At 41.0% G+C, this 21514-nt stretch overlaps 1 protein-coding gene and 1 long non-coding RNA gene across 2 annotated transcripts in view; one reads left to right on the top strand and one right to left on the bottom strand.

Moving 5' to 3' along the window:
- Positions 1–3178, top strand: part of LOC125359473 — a 29445-nt gene extending 26267 nt beyond the window's left edge. The window contains exon 5 of the long non-coding RNA XR_007212560.1: positions 2809–3178. This is a non-coding gene — a long non-coding RNA (uncharacterized LOC125359473). The remainder of the gene's footprint in view (positions 1–2808) is intronic.
- The window catches only part of Kdm5b (lysine demethylase 5B), a 73378-nt gene that overhangs the window by 15830 nt on the left and 36034 nt on the right, over positions 1–21514 (bottom strand). The window contains exons 7-19 of the mRNA XM_048357229.1: positions 20574–20683; positions 16901–17059; positions 15598–15717; positions 13460–13618; positions 11294–11475; positions 10202–10364; positions 7521–7640; positions 5745–5939; positions 3746–3927; positions 3487–3611; positions 2180–2330; positions 1920–2034; positions 1161–1516 (exon numbers count right to left, since the gene is read on the bottom strand). Coding sequence (XP_048213186.1) covers positions 1161–1516; positions 1920–2034; positions 2180–2330; positions 3487–3611; positions 3746–3927; positions 5745–5939; positions 7521–7640; positions 10202–10364; positions 11294–11475; positions 13460–13618; positions 15598–15717; positions 16901–17059; positions 20574–20683 — 2137 coding nt within the window. The remainder of the gene's footprint in view (positions 1–1160; positions 1517–1919; positions 2035–2179; positions 2331–3486; positions 3612–3745; positions 3928–5744; positions 5940–7520; positions 7641–10201; positions 10365–11293; positions 11476–13459; positions 13619–15597; positions 15718–16900; positions 17060–20573; positions 20684–21514) is intronic.

Genomic DNA, 21514 nt, shown 5'->3' with positions numbered 1-21514 from the left:
TTGCCAAGTGGGGGCGGGGGCAAAGGGTGGGGAGGGACAGACAATACAAAACAGCAGGTCCCTGACCATGTGGTCCCACTGCTCACTCTCCTAAGTAGCCTTTACTTTCTCTTTACTAAATAAAGTCTAAAGTGTGAGGGCCCAGTTCCACTACAAAAATTAATAAATATATTAATTACTGTCACAGTAAGTAAATTAGGGAGGGACTCTACTTCAGATGGCCAGTCTGAGTCCTATTAATTTCTCAAATATAAAGTCTACTTACTGACTAAGCAACAGTATAAATATATAGGCCAGTCTATATTGAAAAAATCTGCCTGGTCTCCATTTTACAGAACAATGCATGTAAGTTCAACCGTTTCTCTTTAAGATTCATTAGCTCTTACCTATTAAACCTATTAGGTATGGGTTTTTTTGGTCGGTCATGGGGCTTGCTCTCAGGACCTGGGCCTGTCCTGAGCTTCATCACTCAAAGCTAGTACACCCCATCACTTTGAGCCACAGCTCCATTTCCTGTTTTCTGGTGTTTAATTGGAGATAAGAGTCTCAGAGATTTTCCTGCACTGGCTGGCTTTGAACCCTGATCCTCAGATCTTAGCCTCCTGAGCTAGGATTATAAGCCTGAGCCATTGGTACTTGGATAAGAAGAAGGTTTAAACAGTTTCACTTATTTGTAATCTTCTCTCATTTCATATCTCATCCCCAGAAAAATCATGTCTACTTAACTCATAATCAGTAAAACAAGAAACAATATATTTTGGGGGGTAAGGGTTTCCCGGGACTTGAACTCAAGGGTCTAACAGCTATCCCTGAGCTTTTTTTGCTCAAGGCTGGTTGGTGATCTACCACTTGGGCCTCAGCTCCACTTCTGGGTTTTTTGGTGGTTAGTTGGAGATAAGAGTCTCATAGACTTTCCTGCCCAGGCTGGCTTCAAACTGGGCTCTTCAGATCTCAGCCTTCTGAGTAGCTAGGATTACCAGGTGTGAACCACTGGTACATGACCCAAAAAAAAACCCAAACCTTTACCAAAGTTCCAAAGCAAGACCATATAACTAAGTTTTTTTTTAAATCTATTCTAAATGTGTGATTACAGCAAATGAACACTTGTCAAATGCCAATGCAACCTTCCACAAGGGAAAAATGCAAGGGTGCTTTGCTACCTGGCCTTGAGAAGACTCTTGGCTTTGTCGTCCCAGTGCTCTGACACAGTAAGCAGCTCTTGCAGCCGGGCCATAGCTTTTTCCACTGCTGAATAGGGGGCCAGACCCACCCCCAGGTCTATGAGACGTCTCATATCATCCAAAGTAAGAGAGCTGGGGTCTAGGCAAGCTTGCTGCACCTCTTCTAGCCATCGAGCCTGTTCCAGACGGACACGCAACTCAGCAAGCTGTGGAAGTTCAACATCAAACTCAAAGCTGATGTCTAGCAAGTCCTGCAGCTCAGCGGCACTGGGCATTTCCTCCAAGAGGAGCTTCTGACTGTGCTGTTGGAAATCTTCTACACGGTTTAACAGATCCTAAGAGAAAACAAATGAGCAAAGCCAAAAGACAACTTAGTAATTTCAATAACTACCTTCTTTCTTTCAGACTTAGAGCCTTAATTTCATATCCCATGCAATGCCCAACCATCCACTTGGTTTTACATGATCACATGGTTGATGACATGACTTGATGTCATCTGATAAAAAAGAGTGACAATCACATACCTGATAGAGACTGCAAGTACTAAGCTGATCACTTTCATAGGAAAATTTCCAACTTTATCTGTCAGCCTATTTCTTCTACACATATGTACTACTCAACACGTTATGTAAAACAATTTGCAAACGAATATAACAAGTATCTACCTGAAGATCACCAAGTAATTAATGTTTACAAAGACTGATTGCCACAGTGCTTTTCACATACCCTTTTGCTCACCTTTAGCAATGGTGTCTGACTGAGGACACATGGAAGAGCATATAACTGAGTCACAAACTGTCGGAGTTCATTCACTGTCAGCTGATTGGGGGATTTTCCTCCACCAGATCTGTATCTACAAAGAGAGCAGCCCAAGGAAACTGAATGAGGACATGCATGTTCATCACCCACAAGTCCCCACATCACAGGAAGGGAAAGCCAGTCACAACAGATTCAGCTGCTACAGAGCCAAACCTAAGGTGGTCAGTCATAGCACCTACCTCGTTTGCCTTTTGCCATTAAGCAACTGCTGGGCAACAGAGGCACACTTTTCTGCATCCTGTGTGACCAAGCGAAGGTGACGCAGTAGGTCGTTATCTGGAAATTTCTTCATCTCTGACTCTTCAATTAAAGCCTTAAAGCTGACCAGGCCTAACAAGAAAGGAAAATAGTCACCTTTGCTGCCATCATCATTTCTATTATTACTGGTATGGAACAGAGAGGGGAAGTATGCATGTCAGCCCTGATCCACAAATGTATTAAAAATTATGACAACGTTTTAGCCCTTCACTAGATTTGTTTTTGAGGAGTGTCGGGGCAAGAAATTCTTAAGTGTCTAAAGTTGATGTTGAAGAAAGAATTTTTAAGATTTGATAGGTTAAAATACACATGCACACATGCATGCACACAAAGTAGGCAGAGACTATATATTGTGGCCACTTTGTTCTCCTATGTTTCATTCTGTTGTTATCAAGTAACTCAAGTACTAAAGGCAGGTATATTGCCTTTCCTACATCGGAGAAAGAAAGTTACCTGCTCTACTACAGAAAGAAAAGTAAGTGAAACGTCCTGGGAAAAACTCTGGTTAAGTTGTGATTTCTAGTGGTATGACAGTATCCTAGCTACTCAGGCTGAGATCTTAAGGATTCTATTTGAAACCAGTTTAAAAAAAAAAAAGGCTGGAGACATGGATCAACTGTTATGAGCACTCAGCTGAACAAGGAAAGCTAAGTAACCATGAGGTAGGTCTTGAATTCATAAACCCCAGTACCACCACAAGTTCTAGGGACCTTAACTATTGTTAGAACAAACAAGTCATAAGCCAGCATTTCAAAGATGCCCAAATTTCCTGTCATCCTGCCTTTCCATTTTTTAAAATGAAACACATATAGGTTATTCTGTTTTCTAACAGTAAGGTTTTTGTTAAATAGACCATCTTTCAATTTTTTTGGGGGGGAGGGTCAGTCCTGGGGCTTGGACTCAGGGCCTGTGCATTGTCCCTGGCTTCTTTTTGCTCTAGGCTAGCACTCTACCACTTGAGCCACAGTGCCACTACCAGCTTTTTCTATATATGTGGTGCTGGGGAATCGAACCCAGGGCTTCATGTATACAAGGCAAGCACTCTACCACTAGGCCATATTCCCAGCCCTCTTTCAAATTTTTTGCAGTAACACTTCCACTTTGATGTACGGACATTCTTGACTATAAAATCTCTGCCAAAGATCTGTAAGAGCAACTTGTTCTGTTGTTAGCTTCAAACTCAGCCCCAACTTGCTGCTTAGACAGTGACATTTTCTAGACCACATACTTTTCTTCTTGTTGATCTTGGCCTCTAGAGCTTCATTCACATTCAAGGCCCATTCATTGTAAGATTCAGCTCGAAGCTTCAATGCATTCATCATGGGGTAGAGATCGTCCAGAGTGTATCTGTACCTGGAAAGACAATGCCAAACAACTCTGACACACCTGGCTCTGGAAAAGTTACATGTGTTATACTTGACATCTCTGAGCTCTTAGTAAGGATTTGGTGCTCTCTATAAGAGGGACAAAACATTCTTTGCACTTACCTCAGTTTATATTTATAAGGAGGACAGGAACATAATTCTTTTACATGATGCAGGCAAACAAGCAAGCCAGGTTTGCAAGAACAGGAGATAGCAGACATGAAGCAAGTCGTTTTGCATTTTATACACTGTCGCTCATCATCTGGCAGTAGCTCAAAGTCCATTCTTTCTGAATCAATTACTCCCTAGAATAAAGTGTTCTTTAGAGATTTGCAAAAAAAAAAGTATAATCCACTAGCTCAAGAGACAAATAAAGTAGGTTAGTTTTTTCACAATTTAAAAACATAGAAAAAAAAAGCACCTTACAAAAAGACACATGTGTGATTTAAAATGCATAGAATACAAACTAATACACAAAGGCTTAGCAAATATGAGCACATAGTTCTATTTATCTATGGACAATCCCTTTTCAAAAAATTAGGTTTAGCTATTCTGATCTGGATATGGGAATGTTTTATTTTATTTGCCAGTCTTAAGGTTTGAACTCGGGGCCTGGGCACTGTCCCTGAGCTTCTTTTGCTCAAGGCCAGCATTCTACCACATGAGCCACAGTGCCACTTCTGGCTTTTTCTGTTTATGTGGTACTGAGGAATCAAACCCAGGGCTTCATGCATGCTAGGCAAGCACTCTACCACTAAGCCACATTTCCAGCTGGGAATGTTTTAAATTAAGACTGTATCATTGAGATTTGCTGTCTATCCTTCCACAAATTGGCCCTGTCCATATTTGGTAAATAAATAAGTGCTTTTCCACTGCTGAAAAATATTGCACGGGGTTTAAGAGTAACACTGTGGGAAAAGCTATGGAAAGCATACAAATATGCCACATGTGGTGGTACATGCCTATAATCTCAGCCTTTTGGCAGCCTGACACAAGATGAGGTAAGCCACCGGGAGCTCCACACGAGCTCCACAGGCCAACCTAGGGTATACAGTATACAGTAAATGTAGGTAAGTAGGATAAATGACCACACAGGAAGACCAACTCCACCCAGGAGTTGTCTACTGAATGGTCTCCTAGGTCTTCTACATGAGAAGTCCTCTAATAAAAGAGAATCATTACCTACTTAATAGGGTAGAAATAGGAGAGACTGAAGTCATAAAAAAGCATTTCCTAAATGAAAGACTGTCAAGGAACTTAATGTCTTAGGCCAATGAGCTTCAACTAGCTTCCAGAGGCTTTTCTAGGATATGTATTTTTCATTGCAAGGCAAACTTTTACTATCTATACTCTTTAGCTTCCTTCAACTGGACCCAAATCCAACCTTCAAAATGGCAGTGCTGGTCAAAAGTCACTCTATGAACCACAACTACACCAAGCTCCTTTGTTTTTTAATATTTCTCTTCTAACCATTCCACTTCGGACAATTATATGAACCAATCAAAGAACAGAAGAGTAAGGAAAATGACAATGAATGGATTCTTCATTTTAATCTAAAAGTGATTAAAAGAAGGCTTTGTGTGGGGCTGGGAATATGGCCTAGTGGCAAGAGTGCTTGCCTCGTATACATGAGGCCCTGGGTTCGATTCCTCAGCACCACATATACAGAAAATAGCCAGAAGTGGCGCTATGGCTCAAGTGGCAGAGTGCTAGCCTTGAGCAAAAAAGAAGCCAGGGACAGTGCTCAGGCTCTGAGCTCACGGCCTAGGACTGGCCAAAAAAAAAAAAAAGAAGGCTTTGTGGTTGGGCACAAGTAGCTCATACATGAAACCCTAGCTACTCTGGAAGCTGAGATCCCAGGATCAAGGTTCAAGACCACCCTGGACAAGAAATTCCATGAGACTTTTATCTCCAGTTAAGCACACCCCCACCCCCACCCCCCAAGAAACAAAAGCTGGAAGTAGATCTGTGACTCAAGTAGTAAAGTGCTAACCTTGAACAGCAAGCAAAACATTTTAGGGACAGTGCTCTGGCCCTGTTAAGAACAGTGTGTGCACGTGTGTGCGTATGTGCACGCACACACACACATTTTATAAGCATAATGATATACAAGAAGGCTTACCAATTTCCGGACAGTTTCTCGCAAAGCTTTCTCGTCCTCAATCATAATGGCCATGTCTTTCTGAACGGTTGAAGCCACGACAACATCGAGCACATCAGCCTTGGAAGCCATCTTGCATATCATCTCATCATGGGAGAACACGCAGTAGCGGTGGAGCAGGCGATAGTGCTCCACACACTGCCGACCCAGTGGCAGCTGTGCGGAGACAGAAGAAGACACGATGCTCATCTTTCTTCCATTTCCCCAGGTCCTGATGCACCATTACACACTCAAGTATTGCAACCTGGGTCAAAAGACGTCACTTTTCGCCCTAAAACCAGACTCCAAAGATCCAAAGATATGCCAGGTGCCAATGGTGGCTCATACTTGTAATCCTAGCTACTCAGGAGGCTGAGATCTGATGATCACGGTTCAAAGCCAGCCCAGACAAGCAAGTCTATGAGACTGTTATCTCCAATTAACCACTGGAAAACAAGTGGCACTGTGGCTCAAGTGGTAGAGCGCTAGCCTTTAGTTAAAGAGCTCAGGGACAGTGCCCAGGCCCTGAGTTCAAGCCACATGACTGCCCCCCGCCCCAAAAAAGAGTGTTAACAATTAATGAATGTGCATAATGATGTGAAACTAATTAGAAATATAAATTTACACACTTCCTGAAAGAAATGTACTCAACATGTTTAGCCTGTTTCAGGGATACAACAGTAAAATCTGTATGATGGAAAATAGACAGAGATCCTAGTTCTATTAGTTAGAGGTACCAGAACCAAGTTAGGAGTTACATTTAATACCATACATACTTATTCTACATGGTTCTCTCTTCAGGTCAATGAAATTTCAGCTATGTAACTACTGGAAACCAAATGTGCCAGTAAATGGCTGTGTTGTGAATAATGTAAGTCAGTCCATATAAACTTTTAAACTGCAACTCTTTGGTACCAGTCCATAGAAAGTTTCAGCCAGAACATAAAACAACTTTTTTGTCATCAAAAAAGCCTTGCTACAAGCGAGGTTACTCTAGAGGCTGAGGCGAAAAGATGCATCATACCCATGAATTTGGGATCTGGCTAAGGAATAAAACAACACCTCAAAAAATAAAAAATAAAAAGACAAAAAAAAAAAATCTAACTACCGGGGCTGGGGATATGGCCTAGTGGCAAGAGTGCCTGCCTCGGATACATGAGGCCCTAGGTTCGATTCCCCAGCACCACATATACAGAAAACGGCCAGAAGCGGCGCTGTGGCTCAAGTGGCAGAGTGCTAGCCTTGAGCGGGAAGAAGCCAGGGACAGTGCTCAGGCCCTGAGTCCAAGGCCCAGGACTGGCCAAAAAAAAAAATCTACCTACCGGGGCTGGGGATATGGCCTAGTGGCAAGAGTGCCTGCCTCATATACATATACATGAGGCCCTGGGTTCGATTCCCCAGCACCACATATACAGAAAATGTCCAGAAGTGGCACTGTGGCTCAAGTGGCAGAGTGCTAGCCTTGAGCAAAAAGAAGCCAGGGACAGTGCTCAGGCCCTGAGTCCAAGCCCCAGGACTGGCCAAAAAAAAAAAAAATCTAACTACCAAAACAATAAAAAACAAAGTCTTGGTTAACAAGCAGTGTGGCACCAAGTGTCTTATTCACTGTGGACTGGCCAGCTAGGCAGCAATGGGTTGAGCAACAATTCTACAATGGGTTGAAAAACAATTCTACACAGGACAGTGTTTAAAAGCATTATACATATTTCCACAGGAAAACAGTAATCTGAAAAAGCCCACAAACTTGCAATTACATACCCAATCAACAGTGCAGAAGTTAACAGCCTCAGCAAAATTAAATCCCTGGTTAAAGCCACTGTGATAAGCTCTTGGAAATGTAATCACAAACTCCCCTGCACACTGATTGGTTCGATAAACCTAGAGAGAGAAATTGTGGAGATTTTTAAGATTCTTATAAACATTCTCCTTAAATACAATTTGGACAATACTAAAACTATGCATCTTCTACAAATTAAAAATAATTAAGCTGGTCTCAGATCTTCAGTGTTCACTGGTAAATTTCTAACAGTGTATTTGTGTAAAGTTTGTTATTTCATATTCCATACACTACAGTTGCCATCACTGATCCTCCGTTTTGCTGACTTTGAAGCTACTTCATCAAAAATCCTGCTTCCTTAAGACATAGAGAGTTAATGAGCATCTCAAGCTTTTTCTTTTCCTTTTTAATGATGCCTGCACTATTCTAGTATTCTCTCTTTCATTTGGCATATAATCATGCACAACCTTTTTATTTCGTTGAGGTGGGAGTATATTTTTATTTCCTAAATGCCATACAATAAAGATCAAATTAAGTGTGTTTGTGCAGCTCAAAAATAAAAGATATATTAAGGGAGGGGGAAACACTGGTCTAGGTGCAAGGCACACTTGAAGCAAGTTTTATGTTTGGTTGTATTTTCTTTGTATATTATAAACATTTATTTAAACTTGTTGCAGTTTGAAGTAAATTTCCAAAATGTATGCTCAACAATAATCATTAAAATGTTTGCAGCGTACAAAACTGTGTCATGTGACTATTTCACTGCAGTCATCAGGCTCAGAGCTTAAGATACTTTTCATTTTGAATTACTCAAATTTAGTTTTCTGATATTATGAAATAAAAATGTTTTTGATAGTAAATACTAAAATTAAAGGACTAGAAGAAATAAATATTCACATACCTGTGATGCAAAAAAAAAATAATAATAATTAAGCTGGGTGCTGGTGCCTCACGTCTCTAATCCTAATTACTCAGGAAAGGAAGCTGATCTGAGGATCATGGTTCCAAGTCAGCCCTGGTAGGGAAGTCTTTGAGACTCATCTCCAATTAACCACCAAAAAAGCGGAAGTGGAGCTGTGGCCCAAGTGGTAGAGTGCTAGCCTTGAGCAAAAAAAGCAAAGGACAGTGCCTAGGCCCTGAGTTCAAGCCCAAGGCTTGGCGCGAAAGAGTGCATGTACACCCTGGTGCACAGGCACACAGGATGGGTGTGATCAATGAAAAATTACTGTAGTAGGGGTACCACCCTACTTTTGGTGACAAGATGGAACAGTATCTGAATAGAAAATAAAGCTTAAAACATGAGCCTTACTTATAGCTGGTCATGTCTAGGATTATGATACAGCTTTCTAAATACCACTACAATTAAGAACGTTCTCGTGTAATTTAACTATCCCAAAATAAGATCATCTATCATCAATTTAAGAAATCCTACTCCAAAAAAATCTCATGGGGTTGGGAATGTGGCCTAGTGGTAGAGTGCTTGCCTAGCATACATGAAGCCCTGGGTTTGATTCCTCAGCACCACATATACAGAAAAAGACAGAAGTGGCACTGTGGCTCAAGTGGTAGAGTGCAAGCCTTCAGGAAAAGAAGGCAGGTACTGAGTTCAAGCCCTAGGACTGGCAAAAGAAAGACTCAAAGATTCTGTCTGACCCCACTGAGCAGCCTGTTAAGTCCCAAAGCATAAAAAGTGTGGGACATAGCAAGATTAAGAGCTTTACTTTAATACTGGTAGTCTACCATCTCTCTTTAGCTAATTAGAACTGACTGTATTTCAATGTGTCTTCCCAGAACATCTTTTAGCATTTTCGTTTTTGTTTTGTTTTGTTTGCCAGTCCTGGGGCTTGAACTCAGGGCCTAAGCACTGTCCCTGGCTTCTTTTTGCTCAAGGCACTCCTACCTCTTGAACCACATCACCACTTCCAGGTTCTTCTACATATGTGGTACTGAGAAATCGAACCCAGGGCTTCATGTATACGAGACGAGCACTTTACCACTAGGCCATATTGCCAGCCACCTTTAGCATTTTCTAAAAGCAAAAAAAAAGCTTTGTGTGTCACATCATACAATAGCAACCTCGCTAGAAAAGGGCATCAATAGCACCTTGCAGTCTTCATCAAGGACCCTGAAATCTAAAGACAAGACTTCAAACTGTCACTTAAAATAAGCTTAATAAGGAGCATAAGTGTAAAATAACTAAGTTCTAATCAAGCATGTCATTTTGGTTCATTATTCAAAATCAAAATCAAATCAAATACAATTTAGAAAAGGAAAAAGCATAAAAGATCCTGACACCAAGACTTAGACTTGACTGTAGCAAAATCTAGTCTTGCTTTTTTTCAGAAAACCTATTTATACTGATTATTAAAAGCTTTAATTTTGTTGACAAAAAAATACATATCGTTCAGAAAGCACTAATAACCTGTGAAGTGAACACTTGTTTTTTTATTTGCAGAGCGAGACAGTTCAGTAATTTAGGTGTTGGTGCTGCAATTACTTTTTATGGTGTCTGAGGATCTAGGCCCATAGGTTAAGGATAGATAGTAGCAAGCTGTACCCAGCAGTGCTGTCAGTGATACTGTAGAAAACAGAACCAAACCAAAGTCAAGGAGTAGAAAGAGAAGGGGTGAACTGAGTGGCAGAGGACTGACGCAAAACCTACAGGCACTTCGTGAGTCATCAGTGTGTTAGGGTTCATGATGGTCACCAGCTGGTGGAGGAGATCTGGCTGGGACACGAAAAGCTCTGGAGCTAGCTTCTTCATCACATTTTCCAGCTGCTCCGCAGCATACCCTGGGACTCCATACCAGGTTTTCGGTTCACCCCTGAAAAACAGATTTATAAAAATAAGTCAACCTGAAGGGGTGACATTGTCCAAAAAGAAATGTACTCTTTAGCCAACTTATGTAACTGTAACCTCTATGAATCAACAATAAAACATTTTTAAAAATCAATCTGCAACACCACACCAGCAAAATGGCTAACCAGTTCAAAGCTTTCACACTTTGCTCTGTAGAGCTAAGGAACAAGACATGTTCAAATCAAAGTATCATTAGAAACGTGAGCTGAATATATGGAATGCATTTCTCTAAGTAGGAGTAGAGTGCTTTAAGTAAGTAGAGTGCTACCTAGCCTTGAGCAAAAAGGAAGCCAGGAACAGTGTTCAGGCCCGGACCCAAGCCCCAAGACTGGCAAAAAAAATAAAATAAAGCAAAAACAAAAACAAACGAAAAAACACAGGCTCACTCCCACTTCTCCTTGTGGGGATTTCTAAAAGGGAGGGAAAAAAAAGGAGCTATAAAGAAGTGACCTTAGTTGAAAAGTTTCATTAGTAAAACCCATTATCTGTACTCACATATGCGTGTCACACACAAATGAGGAGCACTTCACTGTGTCATTATGGCAAAAACCAGCCAACAGAAAGAAAGCTGGCATTCCAGGGACCTGGAAGACAGCAGGTACCGCTCCCCAAAGCAGAACCTAAGCCACCCCCACCACCATGGTGAAAGCAAAGCTTATGCTTTCAATCATTTCTTTATTGGAGCTAAAAATGTCACCATGGGCCCAGAAACATGCTACACCTGTAAAATAATGTGTATGCAATTTAAGAAGACTCAAAGAGACCTTCTAGAAAAGTTCTGGAATCCACTGATTTAAGTTGACAGGATGCCTGGCTAGCAGCAGTGAAAGCAAAAGGGAGAAGAGGGGAAGCTGGCTCCCATTTCTATTCATAGCTCTATGTGGAATTTCTCACCAGTGCAGGTAGTTGATTGAATAGCTCCAGTGGTCTTCAATGTGCCAACAGAAAGAAGAAAAGCACATTCCCACATACAACCAAGGGAGTTTCATGCCACATATATCAGCAGTGATGTGGGCAAGGACAGACTGCTCCATCACAGGCATGTTGTTCAAATTCCAGCCACTATCAAGATATTCCTAAAATCAAGAGGACAAAAGAAGACAGGGTTCAGCTACATTGTGCTGATAGCTTAGAGCTCTGTTTTCAAGAGCTGTCTCTAAACAGATTCCATGTAAACAAAAGAAGCCCATTAGGGGAAGCAGAGGGCCCCATGCCAACATCAGAAATGACCATGAACTCATTTTGTCTGGTTTGGGCTCTGTGTAAATGAACACGTACTGTGTATATTGTCTTATTTTCTTTTGTGGAACATACAGGAACATAAACCATAAGACTACTTATATAATGTTGGAAAATATGAAAACCACTCTATGGCGTGAAAATGTGTGGTATCAGTAGTTTTCCTGCAGGGACAATGGCTGTTTGGAAAGAGGGAGAGTATAAAGACTGGGCAGGCAGCTGCTGGGGTTCTTGTCCTAGAGCTACTTCAGAGGTTGTAGTTGGTGAAAATCTATCAAGCAGTACACATCAGTACACTTTTCTGTGTATTAATTAGATTTTTTTTAAACTTTAATCTGCCCTCCTGACAAGATAGGAATAAAAATCTTCTTAGCTGGGGATATGGCCTAGTGGCAAGAATGCTTGCCTTTTATACATGAAGCCCTGGGTTCAATTCCCCAGCACCACATATATAGAAAAAGCCAGAGGTGGCACTGGGGCTCAAGTGGCAGAGTGCTAGCCTTGAGCAAAAAGAAGCCAGGGACAGTGCTCAGGCCCTGAGTCCAAGCCCCAGGACTGGCCAAAAAAAAAGTCTTCTGATATGGAAAACAATAGACTCAAACACAAAAACTTCAAAGCCAGCCAGGTGCTGGTAGCTCCTGCTATAATTCTAGCTATTCAGGAAGCAGAGATCTAAGGACCAAGTTTGAAGCCAGCCCAGACAGGAAAGTCTGTGAGACTTTAACCTGTGACTAGAAAAAAAAAGCCAAAAGTAGAGCCATTGCTCAAGTGGTAGATCACAGTTAAAACGACCAAGCTGGGCACAGGTGGTTCATGTTTTAAGCAAAAGAAGCTCAGGCCCTGGGTTCAATTCCTCAGCACCACATATATAGAAAAAACCAGAAGTGGTGCTATCACTCAAGTGGTAGAGTGCTTGCCTTGGGCAAAAAGAAGCCAGAGACAGTGCTCAGGCTGGCCCCAAGTTCAAGCCCCAGGCTTCACTGACAAAGGGAGGGAGGGAGGGAGGGAGGGAGGGAGGGAGGGAGGGAACAAAAAACCCAGGTCCTGAGTTCAATCCCCAAGAAAAAAATTTTTTTCTTAAAATCAAAGCCAAGTATGGTCTCCAGCTCTCAGATTTCTTCAAGAGAAATGGGATTATAAAATTTGAAGGCAGGGCTGGGATGGTAGCTCAGTGGCAAAGCATTTGCCTAGCAAGTACAATGTCCTGGGTTCGATCCCCAGTACCAAAAAAGAAAAGATCAAAATATAAAAATTAAGGGCTGGGGATATAGCCTAGTGGCAAGAGTGCCTGCCTCGGATACACGAGGCCCTAGGTTTGATTCCCCAGCACCACATATGCAGAAAACGGCCAGAAGCGGCGCTGTGGCTCAAGTGGCAGAGTGCTAGCCTTGAGCAAAAAGAAGCCAGGGACAGTGCTCAGGCCCTGAGTCCAAGGCCCAGGACTGGCCAAAAATATATATATATAAATAAATAAATAAATAAATAAATAAATAAATAAATAAATAAATAAATAAAAATTAAAGTCTGGCACAAAGGTGGGGCAACTAACTCCCCAGTCACCAGGGCACTAGCACAATGATAGGAATCTGGAGGAACTCCCAACTTTCTGGAATCATTATGAAACCTAGTAATGAAGGGTTAATTGCTCAAACTAATGACAAATCACTTCAAGCTGACCAAACAAAATTTCAACAAATAACTCCATTTCCAAGGGACTATATTAACTCAGCATTACTCCTTGAGGTCAAGAATAGGCTCAATGATTGGCTTCAAATGAAGAGCTTCACTTCAAGATAAAAGTGCCTCATGGCACAGGCCTACCTCTTCCTCGGGGGAAATTTTGATTTTCCCATCTCGGACAGGAAAGCCACTGCCAAACTCCTTTGAAGCAATATCAGCTCCATATTCCACTGTGACATCCTCTTCAATGGTGCTTACCAGCCGCCAAAACTCTTTTTCAACCAGTTCTGTGGGAACCATCTAGAATAGGAGAAAAAGGGGATAAAATTGAGTTCTTATTCACAACTGTTTGATGACTAGGCAAAGTGACAGGAAACACTAAGGATAAATTTGGCTCCATTACTGATTCCAAGCAATGCAAGCAACAATTCTATTTTCCTTTTTTTGATGCCAGTCTTGGGGCTTGAACTCAGGGTCTGGGCACTATCCCTGAGCTGCTTTTTGCTCAAGGCTAGAGCTTTACCACTGGAGCCATAGCTCCACTTCTGGCTTTTGGCAATAAGAGTCTCATGGATTTTCCTGCCTAGGCTTGGCTTCAAACCATGATCCTCAGAGGTCAACCTCCTAACCAGTGTCTATTTTCTAAAAGGAATTTTAACTGTATTTTGTTGTCTTTTTTTTTTTCTTTTTTGGTACTGGGGACATTGCACTTGCTAGGCAAGCAATTTACCACTAAGCTACATCCCAGTCCCTAAAAAGTTTTTTATAAGAAGCATATGAATTAAGAATTCAAGTTTTAAGGCTAACAAGAAGAGAAAATTCAGCTTATGAGGGTGGGAGTGTAAATATAGTAAACTGTCAGCAAGTAAGAAACTTGTTGAAATTGTGTTAGGAAGCATAGAGAGGGTTATGGGAGTAATAGGTGGGTAGACTGATTGATCATAGTTCAAAGCCAGCCCAGGCAGGAAAGTCCTGGTGAGACTCTTATCTCTAACCACTAAAAATCCTGAAGTGGAGCTGTGGCTCAAAGTGGTAGAGCACTATCCTTAAGCTAAAGAGCTTGTGGACATGACCCAGTCCCTACAATCAACAACAACAACAACCAAAAAAAAAAAAAACCCACTTTTGTTGGGTATAGGTACATGGGATTAAACTCCGGGTCTCATGCTCTCACTTGGCTTTCTTGTTCACAACTAGAGCTCTACCATTTTAGCCATACTGCTAGTCCAACATTTTGCTGGCTAACTGGAAATGGAGTCTCCCAGTTTTTTCCATGTGGGCTGACTTTGAACCAGGATACTAAATGATCATAACCTTCCGAGTAAGCCAGGATTGTAGGCATGAGCCATGAGTACCTGATAGAAAATACTAAATTTTGCTGTCCTCATTTGATGGAACATTAAATGATGAGTAAAACATGCTTATATGTCTAAGTAAACACTGGAGAAATAAATGTGGAATGGTATTAAGTAGTTTACACTATTAACTTATAATTATACAGCACATGTGTGTTTTTAGAACATAACTTGGCACATAGTTACAATTCAATCTTGAAGTTTTATTTAACACGTTGCATTAAAAGAATTGGTGATTTCCACCATTGATATTGTTCCTGTTGCCATACGATTTGTGTGAAAGAGATGTCTATTTCCCAATCAGCAAACCAAGTTTTGTGGAACTTTTAAGCCATTAAATACTAAAAGTTAAAGCTGGGCACTGGTGGCTCACACACATAATCCTAGCTACTCAAGAGCCTGAGACCTAAGGATTATAGTTCAAAGCCAACATTAGCAGAGAAGTCACAAAATGTCAGAAGTAGAACTGTGTCTCAAGTGACAGTGTGCCAGCCTTGAGTGAAAAAACTAAGTAAGCACACCAAGATCTCCAACAAAAAAGTCAAAAGCTAAGTTGTGGTTCAAGTGGTAGAGCTCTAGTTTTGAGCTCAGAGATAGCACCCAGGCACTGGGTGCAAGTCCTAGGACCAGTGCACATGTGTGCTTGCTATAAATATTAATACCCTACATAATAGCTATCAAGAGTAAAGCCTCACTCTAGTTTCAAGTATACTTTCCTCAAAAGCCATCAAAAATCTTAAGTCAAAGCAAAACATGTACCTGACCCAGGGAAGGGAAAGAAAAACAGGGTGTAAGATATCACAAGAAATGTACACACTGCCCTACTATGTAACTGTACCCTTTTTGCAAAACACCTTGTCAAAAAATTTGTGTTTAATTAATAAATTACAAAAAAAAAAGCAGAACATGTGTGCGTGTACATACATGAACTGGCATGTTGAAATAATCAGATTTGAATGCATCTGCCATTTCCCCAAATGTCCGAAGAGTATAGTCCCTGGCTGCTTGCTCAAAGCCAAATGCTTCTTGTGGCTTACTGCATTCCTGCAAATGAAAAGGAAAACTCGTGTTCTAGGTGAAACTCCAAAATGCAAAGAAATTAAAATTCAGTCACTTTTCAAATAGGCAGATAAAAAACAAGATCTCAATTACTTATTTTACATCTATATGAAGCCTACACATTAGAAAAATTAAACTCTGTAACAAAGTTGTGCTAATGAGTTAAATAATCATGTTTGTTTTATTGAGAAAATACAATTTAAATAATCACAACTTGCAGTGATTTAAATATTTATAAAAACTCAGCCTAAAACTCTGACTTCCTATAGGATCAAAGTTTTCAACACAGAGGAATAATGTCCATAAAGAGCTAAAACTATAAAATAAACACAGAAAAGATCAAAATAGAGGTAAAACACTTGAAGGAAACAAATGGCTGTCAGACTAGCAATATTTCATTATAAACTACTAAATGTCATCTAAACCAAAACCAGAACACTAAAGGTTCACAGGATGGTCACAGTGACAGATGGATTTGAACATCTCAGACATGTTGGTAAGACCATGCCTATCAAGGAATTACACATCTAATATATCTAACATCCATCCATGCTCTCTTGTACTGGCCCAGGCCTAATATTTTCTCCTCCATGTTATATCATGGCTTTATGGAAAAGAACTAAAATCTTGAGATCCAATATAGAATGCAAACTGCCTCATGATTGCATTTTTAACTAACTCTAACACAAAGCAATAATTCAATTGACTGCTTTATAGTAAAAAATAATCTTCATAAAGATGACAATTTTCAGATTTTATTTTTAAAAAATCAATAATCACAGTACTATAGGAAAATACTTAAAGTAGATTACCAAAATCATGTATGTAATTCCATTTGCTTGAAACAGAAAAAAAAAACCTGTAGAAATATATGCCAAGACACCAACAGGGATTACCTAAACATGTAGTAAGAAATTTATTTTAAGCTACCCACCATTCAGAAATTCTTACCAAGAAGATGTGATGTTTTTCAGAATAGTATTACTTTTATAAAGTTTTAACTATTTAAAAACATTTTGCAAACAAACATTTTCTTCATCAGCTGCCTGCATATACTTTAAAACTAGGACCTTTTCCCCATTCAGGCTCAGCACAGTTTTGTTCACAGGCTTTGTGATTACCCATGGACAAACTGCAAACATAAAGTGTTGTAAAGCTTCATTCTTACCTGAGCCAAACACTTAGGACACCTCCAGTCTCCCTTGGGAACATCGTGAAGCGGTGGGATCAAGCAAAAGGTGTGGTAGCTGTCATCACAGCCGTCACACAAGAGAAGCCGGTCCTCATCATTGCCGCTGCCACACAGGAGGCAGACATATAGGTCCACCTGCAGCAACCCAAACAAGGAGAGAAAAGAACATGATGTTCATTGACTTGGAAAATTCTAGAGAAGGAAATGAATCGGAGACACTATCTAGTCTCACCCTCCTGCTTCAAATGAAATCTCTAAAAGGGATATATATTCAACTTGGTTTTTTGCAGTAATTATGGATCAAAGCCATAGACTGCCTGTTAGGCCAGCACCCAACTACTGGGCTACATCTCCAGCTCACAGATAATTCTAAACAAATATTATATCATTTGGGCACTGGTGGCTCATTCCTATAATAATACCTACTCAGGAGGCTGAGATTTGAGGTTCAAATTGAGGTTCAAAGCTAGTAGGTCAGGCAAATCTAAATTATTTAACTTAGCCAATTAACCAGAAAAAAAAAAAAAGCCAGAAATACAGGCAATGTTGTAGAGTGCCAGCCATGAGTAAAAAAGATCAGAAGGCAGGAGGCTCTGAGTTCAAGGTCAGTAGTGGCACATGAATAAACATAAAAGCTCTTTGAATTTTATTTGTGGGGTCCTAGTTAATAAGTTTCCCCAAATTTTCAGTGATAAACATGTTTGTTTACATGTTTTACATAGGCTGAATTCTAGTCCTTGGAAATCATGTTGGAGTTCTAACCCTAGTGTCTCACCTCACATGGTGACTGACTGTATCAGGAAGACAGGGACTTTAAGGAAGTGATAGATAAAACTAAGTCACATCGGATGGGTCCAACTCAGCTGAATAAAAAAATAAATAAATAATTTAAAAAAAAAGAGACCAGCACACAGACATGCAAAAAAAAAAAAACAGGAAAAGACAGCCAACTATAGCCAAGCAGAAAAGCCTCAGAAGAAACCAACCCAGTGTTACATTTTGATCTCAGACATCTCCGACCCAGTGGCATTCCAGCAAAATACACTACCCACTCACTAACAGAGAGAAGAGAAGTCAGCTAATAGGGAAGGTCGTTTTTGCAGTCTACTTAAGGTAGGAAATAAAACTCTGGGTTTTGTCAACTGTCTGGTTGTGTTTTTGTACAGCGGGAGAGACCTTTATGGAGAGAACAATAGGTTGGAATGATGTTTAACTCTCAGGTGACAGGCATGGTTGCCAGTAGCATGCACCCCTCCTGGGGCGTTTAAGTCAGGGACTGGGCACCATCACCTGAGCTTTTTGTGCTCAAGGCTAGCATTCTACCACTTGAGCTACAGCTCTATTTCCAGCTTTTTTTCTGGTTCACTGAGGTAAGAATCTCACAATGGCTCCCTGCTCCCAATGGCTTCAAACGGCTTCAAACCATGATTCTCAGATCTCAGCCTCTTGAGTAGCTAGGTTTACAAGCAAGAATCACCAGTGCCCAGCGCAGATCCTTTTAATGGGTCAAAGTCTAACCAATTTCTCCATTCTGCTGTGGCCTCCCCCACTAGCACCAAGCTCATTTTCTTCTCTTTCCTTCCCTTCCTCTTGCTCACTGAAATACAATCAGCTTGATCCCTAAGGGGATTAGGTGTAAAGCTTGCTAGGTCCATGCTCTACCACTGAGCCTGCTGCCTCTGGTAGTTACGGACTGGTTATTTCTGAAATACAGACCTACTTCTGGCCCAGACCTGGGCCATGCTATGCCTATTTTCGGCTTCCCATCATGACTGTGCTAATACAGGTTGAGAAAGGGTCTTAGTCTTAAATCATGACTCTCCCATTCTTTGTCTCCCAAGTAGCTAGGATTATAGGTATGAATCACTAGCACCTGGCTAGCAATCTGACTCCTCATCTACCCTTCAGGTAATCTGGAAGTAGGTTGATGATTTATGAAGAATTCCGTGGATGGCACTACTCATTAATTTTCAATGCAAATTTAATGTACACCAGAAAAAAAAAAGTCCATCAATGCTGACAATAGTACTGCTGTCTTCTTAAGATGGTTACCTCATTTTTATACTGGTACTATTATAAACTGACTAGAAAAAAGATGTTTCCATTGTCAGATACTAGGTCAACCTATCTTGACAAGACACACAAATGTAAGCTTGGGTAAGGGGGTTTAAAAAAGGAAAGGGCAGGCTGGAAATGTGGCTTAGTAGTATGGTAGAGTGCTTGACTAGCATGCATGAAGCCCTGGGTTTGATTCCTCAGCACCACATACACAGAAAAAGCCAGAAGTGGTGCTGTGGCTCAAGAGGTAGAGTGTTAGCCTTGAGCAAAAAGAAGCCAGGAAAAATGCTCAGATGCTGAGTCTCAAGCCCCAGGACTGGCCAAAAAAAAGAAGTAAATCAAGGAAAAGGTTAAATGCCCATGGCTCAACATCTGTAATCTTAGTTACTCTGGAGGCTGAGATCTGCAGATCATTGTTCACAAGTCAGCCCATGCAACAAAGTCCAGGAGACTCTTACATCCAACTAATTAGCCAAAAAACCAAACAACAACAAAAAGCACACAGAAATGGAGCTGTGGCTCAAATGGTAAGAGTGCTACAGTAGAACACAAAAGTTCAGGACAGCACCCAGCACCCAGGCCTTGAGTTAAAGCCTCAGGACTGACACACAGACACACAGACAGAAACAGACAAACACACACACACACACACACACACACACACACACACGAATGCTGTTTTTAATGTTGTTTCTCTAAAATGTTTTCTTTTCAGAAGAAAACATTGATGGTAATTTTTTTAATGGTGCCAGGTACAATAGGAACCGAAGTTTTGCTGTTTTCTGAGGTTTTGTTGTTGTTGTTTTTTGTCGGTCTTGAGAGTTGAACTCAGGTGCTGTCCCTGAGCTCTTTTGCTCAAGGGTTACGCTTTCCACTTTTGAGTCATAGTGCCACTTTCAGTTTTCTAGTGGGTCATTGGAGATAGTCTCATGGACTTTCCTGCCTAGACTGGCTTCAAACCTCAATCCACAGATAGCAGCCTCCTGAATAGCTAGGAGCCTCCTGAATAGTTAGGATTACAGGGATGAGCTACTAGCACCTGGCTCTTTCCTTCTTTTTTGAGTGTTCAGCCTTCACAAACTCAGATTACAGAACCTAGAAAAGTAGTTGATGCTACTGATGCAAACATACTGCTACAGAGGTTCTTTATATACATATAGCCATCACATACACATACATATATGCCAAAGGCATACACACACACAATCTCTGCTGTAAACTTTGGGAGAAAGTATCCCAGTTTACCATGTTGAGTTGACATTGAACAGAAGTTAATAGCTATACCAGTTTAAAAAACATTAAACTTAATTTTTTATATTTACAGGGATAAGTCAATGTGCTAAATATTGTGTGTAAGGTCTTATCTATGTGGGTTTGGTAACAAGAAACTAATGAAGTATTTTCTTAAAAAATAGAGACATGTAAGAAATGAAGGAGCAAAGGGGAGGAGGAAAGGGGAGGGCATGTCTGTCAAGCCAGCTACTCCAGAGGCTGAGGGAACAGGATGTGAGGTCAGCCAGAGTAACGCATCGACACTTCAAAGGGAGGAAAGGAACGGGACAGAAACGGGAGAAAGGGGATGATGACTCACAGCATTGGTGGTTTTTTTAGATCGACTCTTCGGCTTTTCCTTCTCACTCTCTAAAATATAGTCTTTCTTCTCAATGGGTTCTTGCTTGATGTTGCTTTTCATTTCTTTGTCTGCAAGGAACAATCAAAAGTTACCTTCTGTCCCATGTTCCATCATCTGCTCCCTGCTTCACTCTCATTACCAGCCCTCCATCCTCCTCTTCCTCCCAGAGCACACACCGTATACAAAAGTAACTTCCTGTTTTCAACTTTGCAGCAATAGCAGCCAGTGTTACCGTATTCAAGGCCATACTTCCAAGCCCCTGTAATCAACTTTCTCTTGATTATGACTGGTTGATTAAATCCACCAAGTTGACTACTTCTATGTTATATATTATCTCCTTGTGATCTAAGATAATTTCCTGTGGTCAACTTCCTAGTCTCCAACACCCTTAGTCCCAATAACTGAGAATTTTACTAAAAACTAAGCTATTATTATTTTTTTTTTTTGGCAAGTCCTGGGCCTTGGACTCAGGGCCTGAGCACTGTCCCTGGCTTCTTCCCGCTCAAGGCTAGCACTCTGCCACTTGAGCCACAGCGCCGCTTCTGGCCGTTTTCTGTATATGTGGTGCTGGGGAATCGAACCTAGGGCCTCGTGTATCCGAGGCAGGCACTCTTGCCACTAGGCCATATCCCCAGCCCCAAAACTAAGCTATTATTGAACTATCTTGTGGTAGGCATTGTCCTAAATGCATTCCATAAATTTACTCCTTCAAAGATAAGAAAATCAACACTAGGGCTGGGGATATGGCCTAGTGGCAAGAGAGCTTGCCTCGAATACATGAGGCCCTGGGTTCAATTCCTCAGCACCACATATACAGAAAATGGCCAGAAGTGGCGCTGTGGCTCAAGTGGCAGAGTGCTAGCCTTGAGCAAAAAGAAGCCAGGGACGGTGCTCAGGCC

Source organism: Perognathus longimembris, chromosome 11, assembly GCF_023159225.1.
Source record: "Perognathus longimembris pacificus isolate PPM17 chromosome 11, ASM2315922v1, whole genome shotgun sequence".
Taxonomy (NCBI): Eukaryota; Metazoa; Chordata; class Mammalia; order Rodentia; family Heteromyidae; genus Perognathus; species Perognathus longimembris.
The sequence above is the reverse complement of the archived record's forward strand: the minus strand, read 5'-3'. Positions and strand labels throughout refer to the sequence as shown.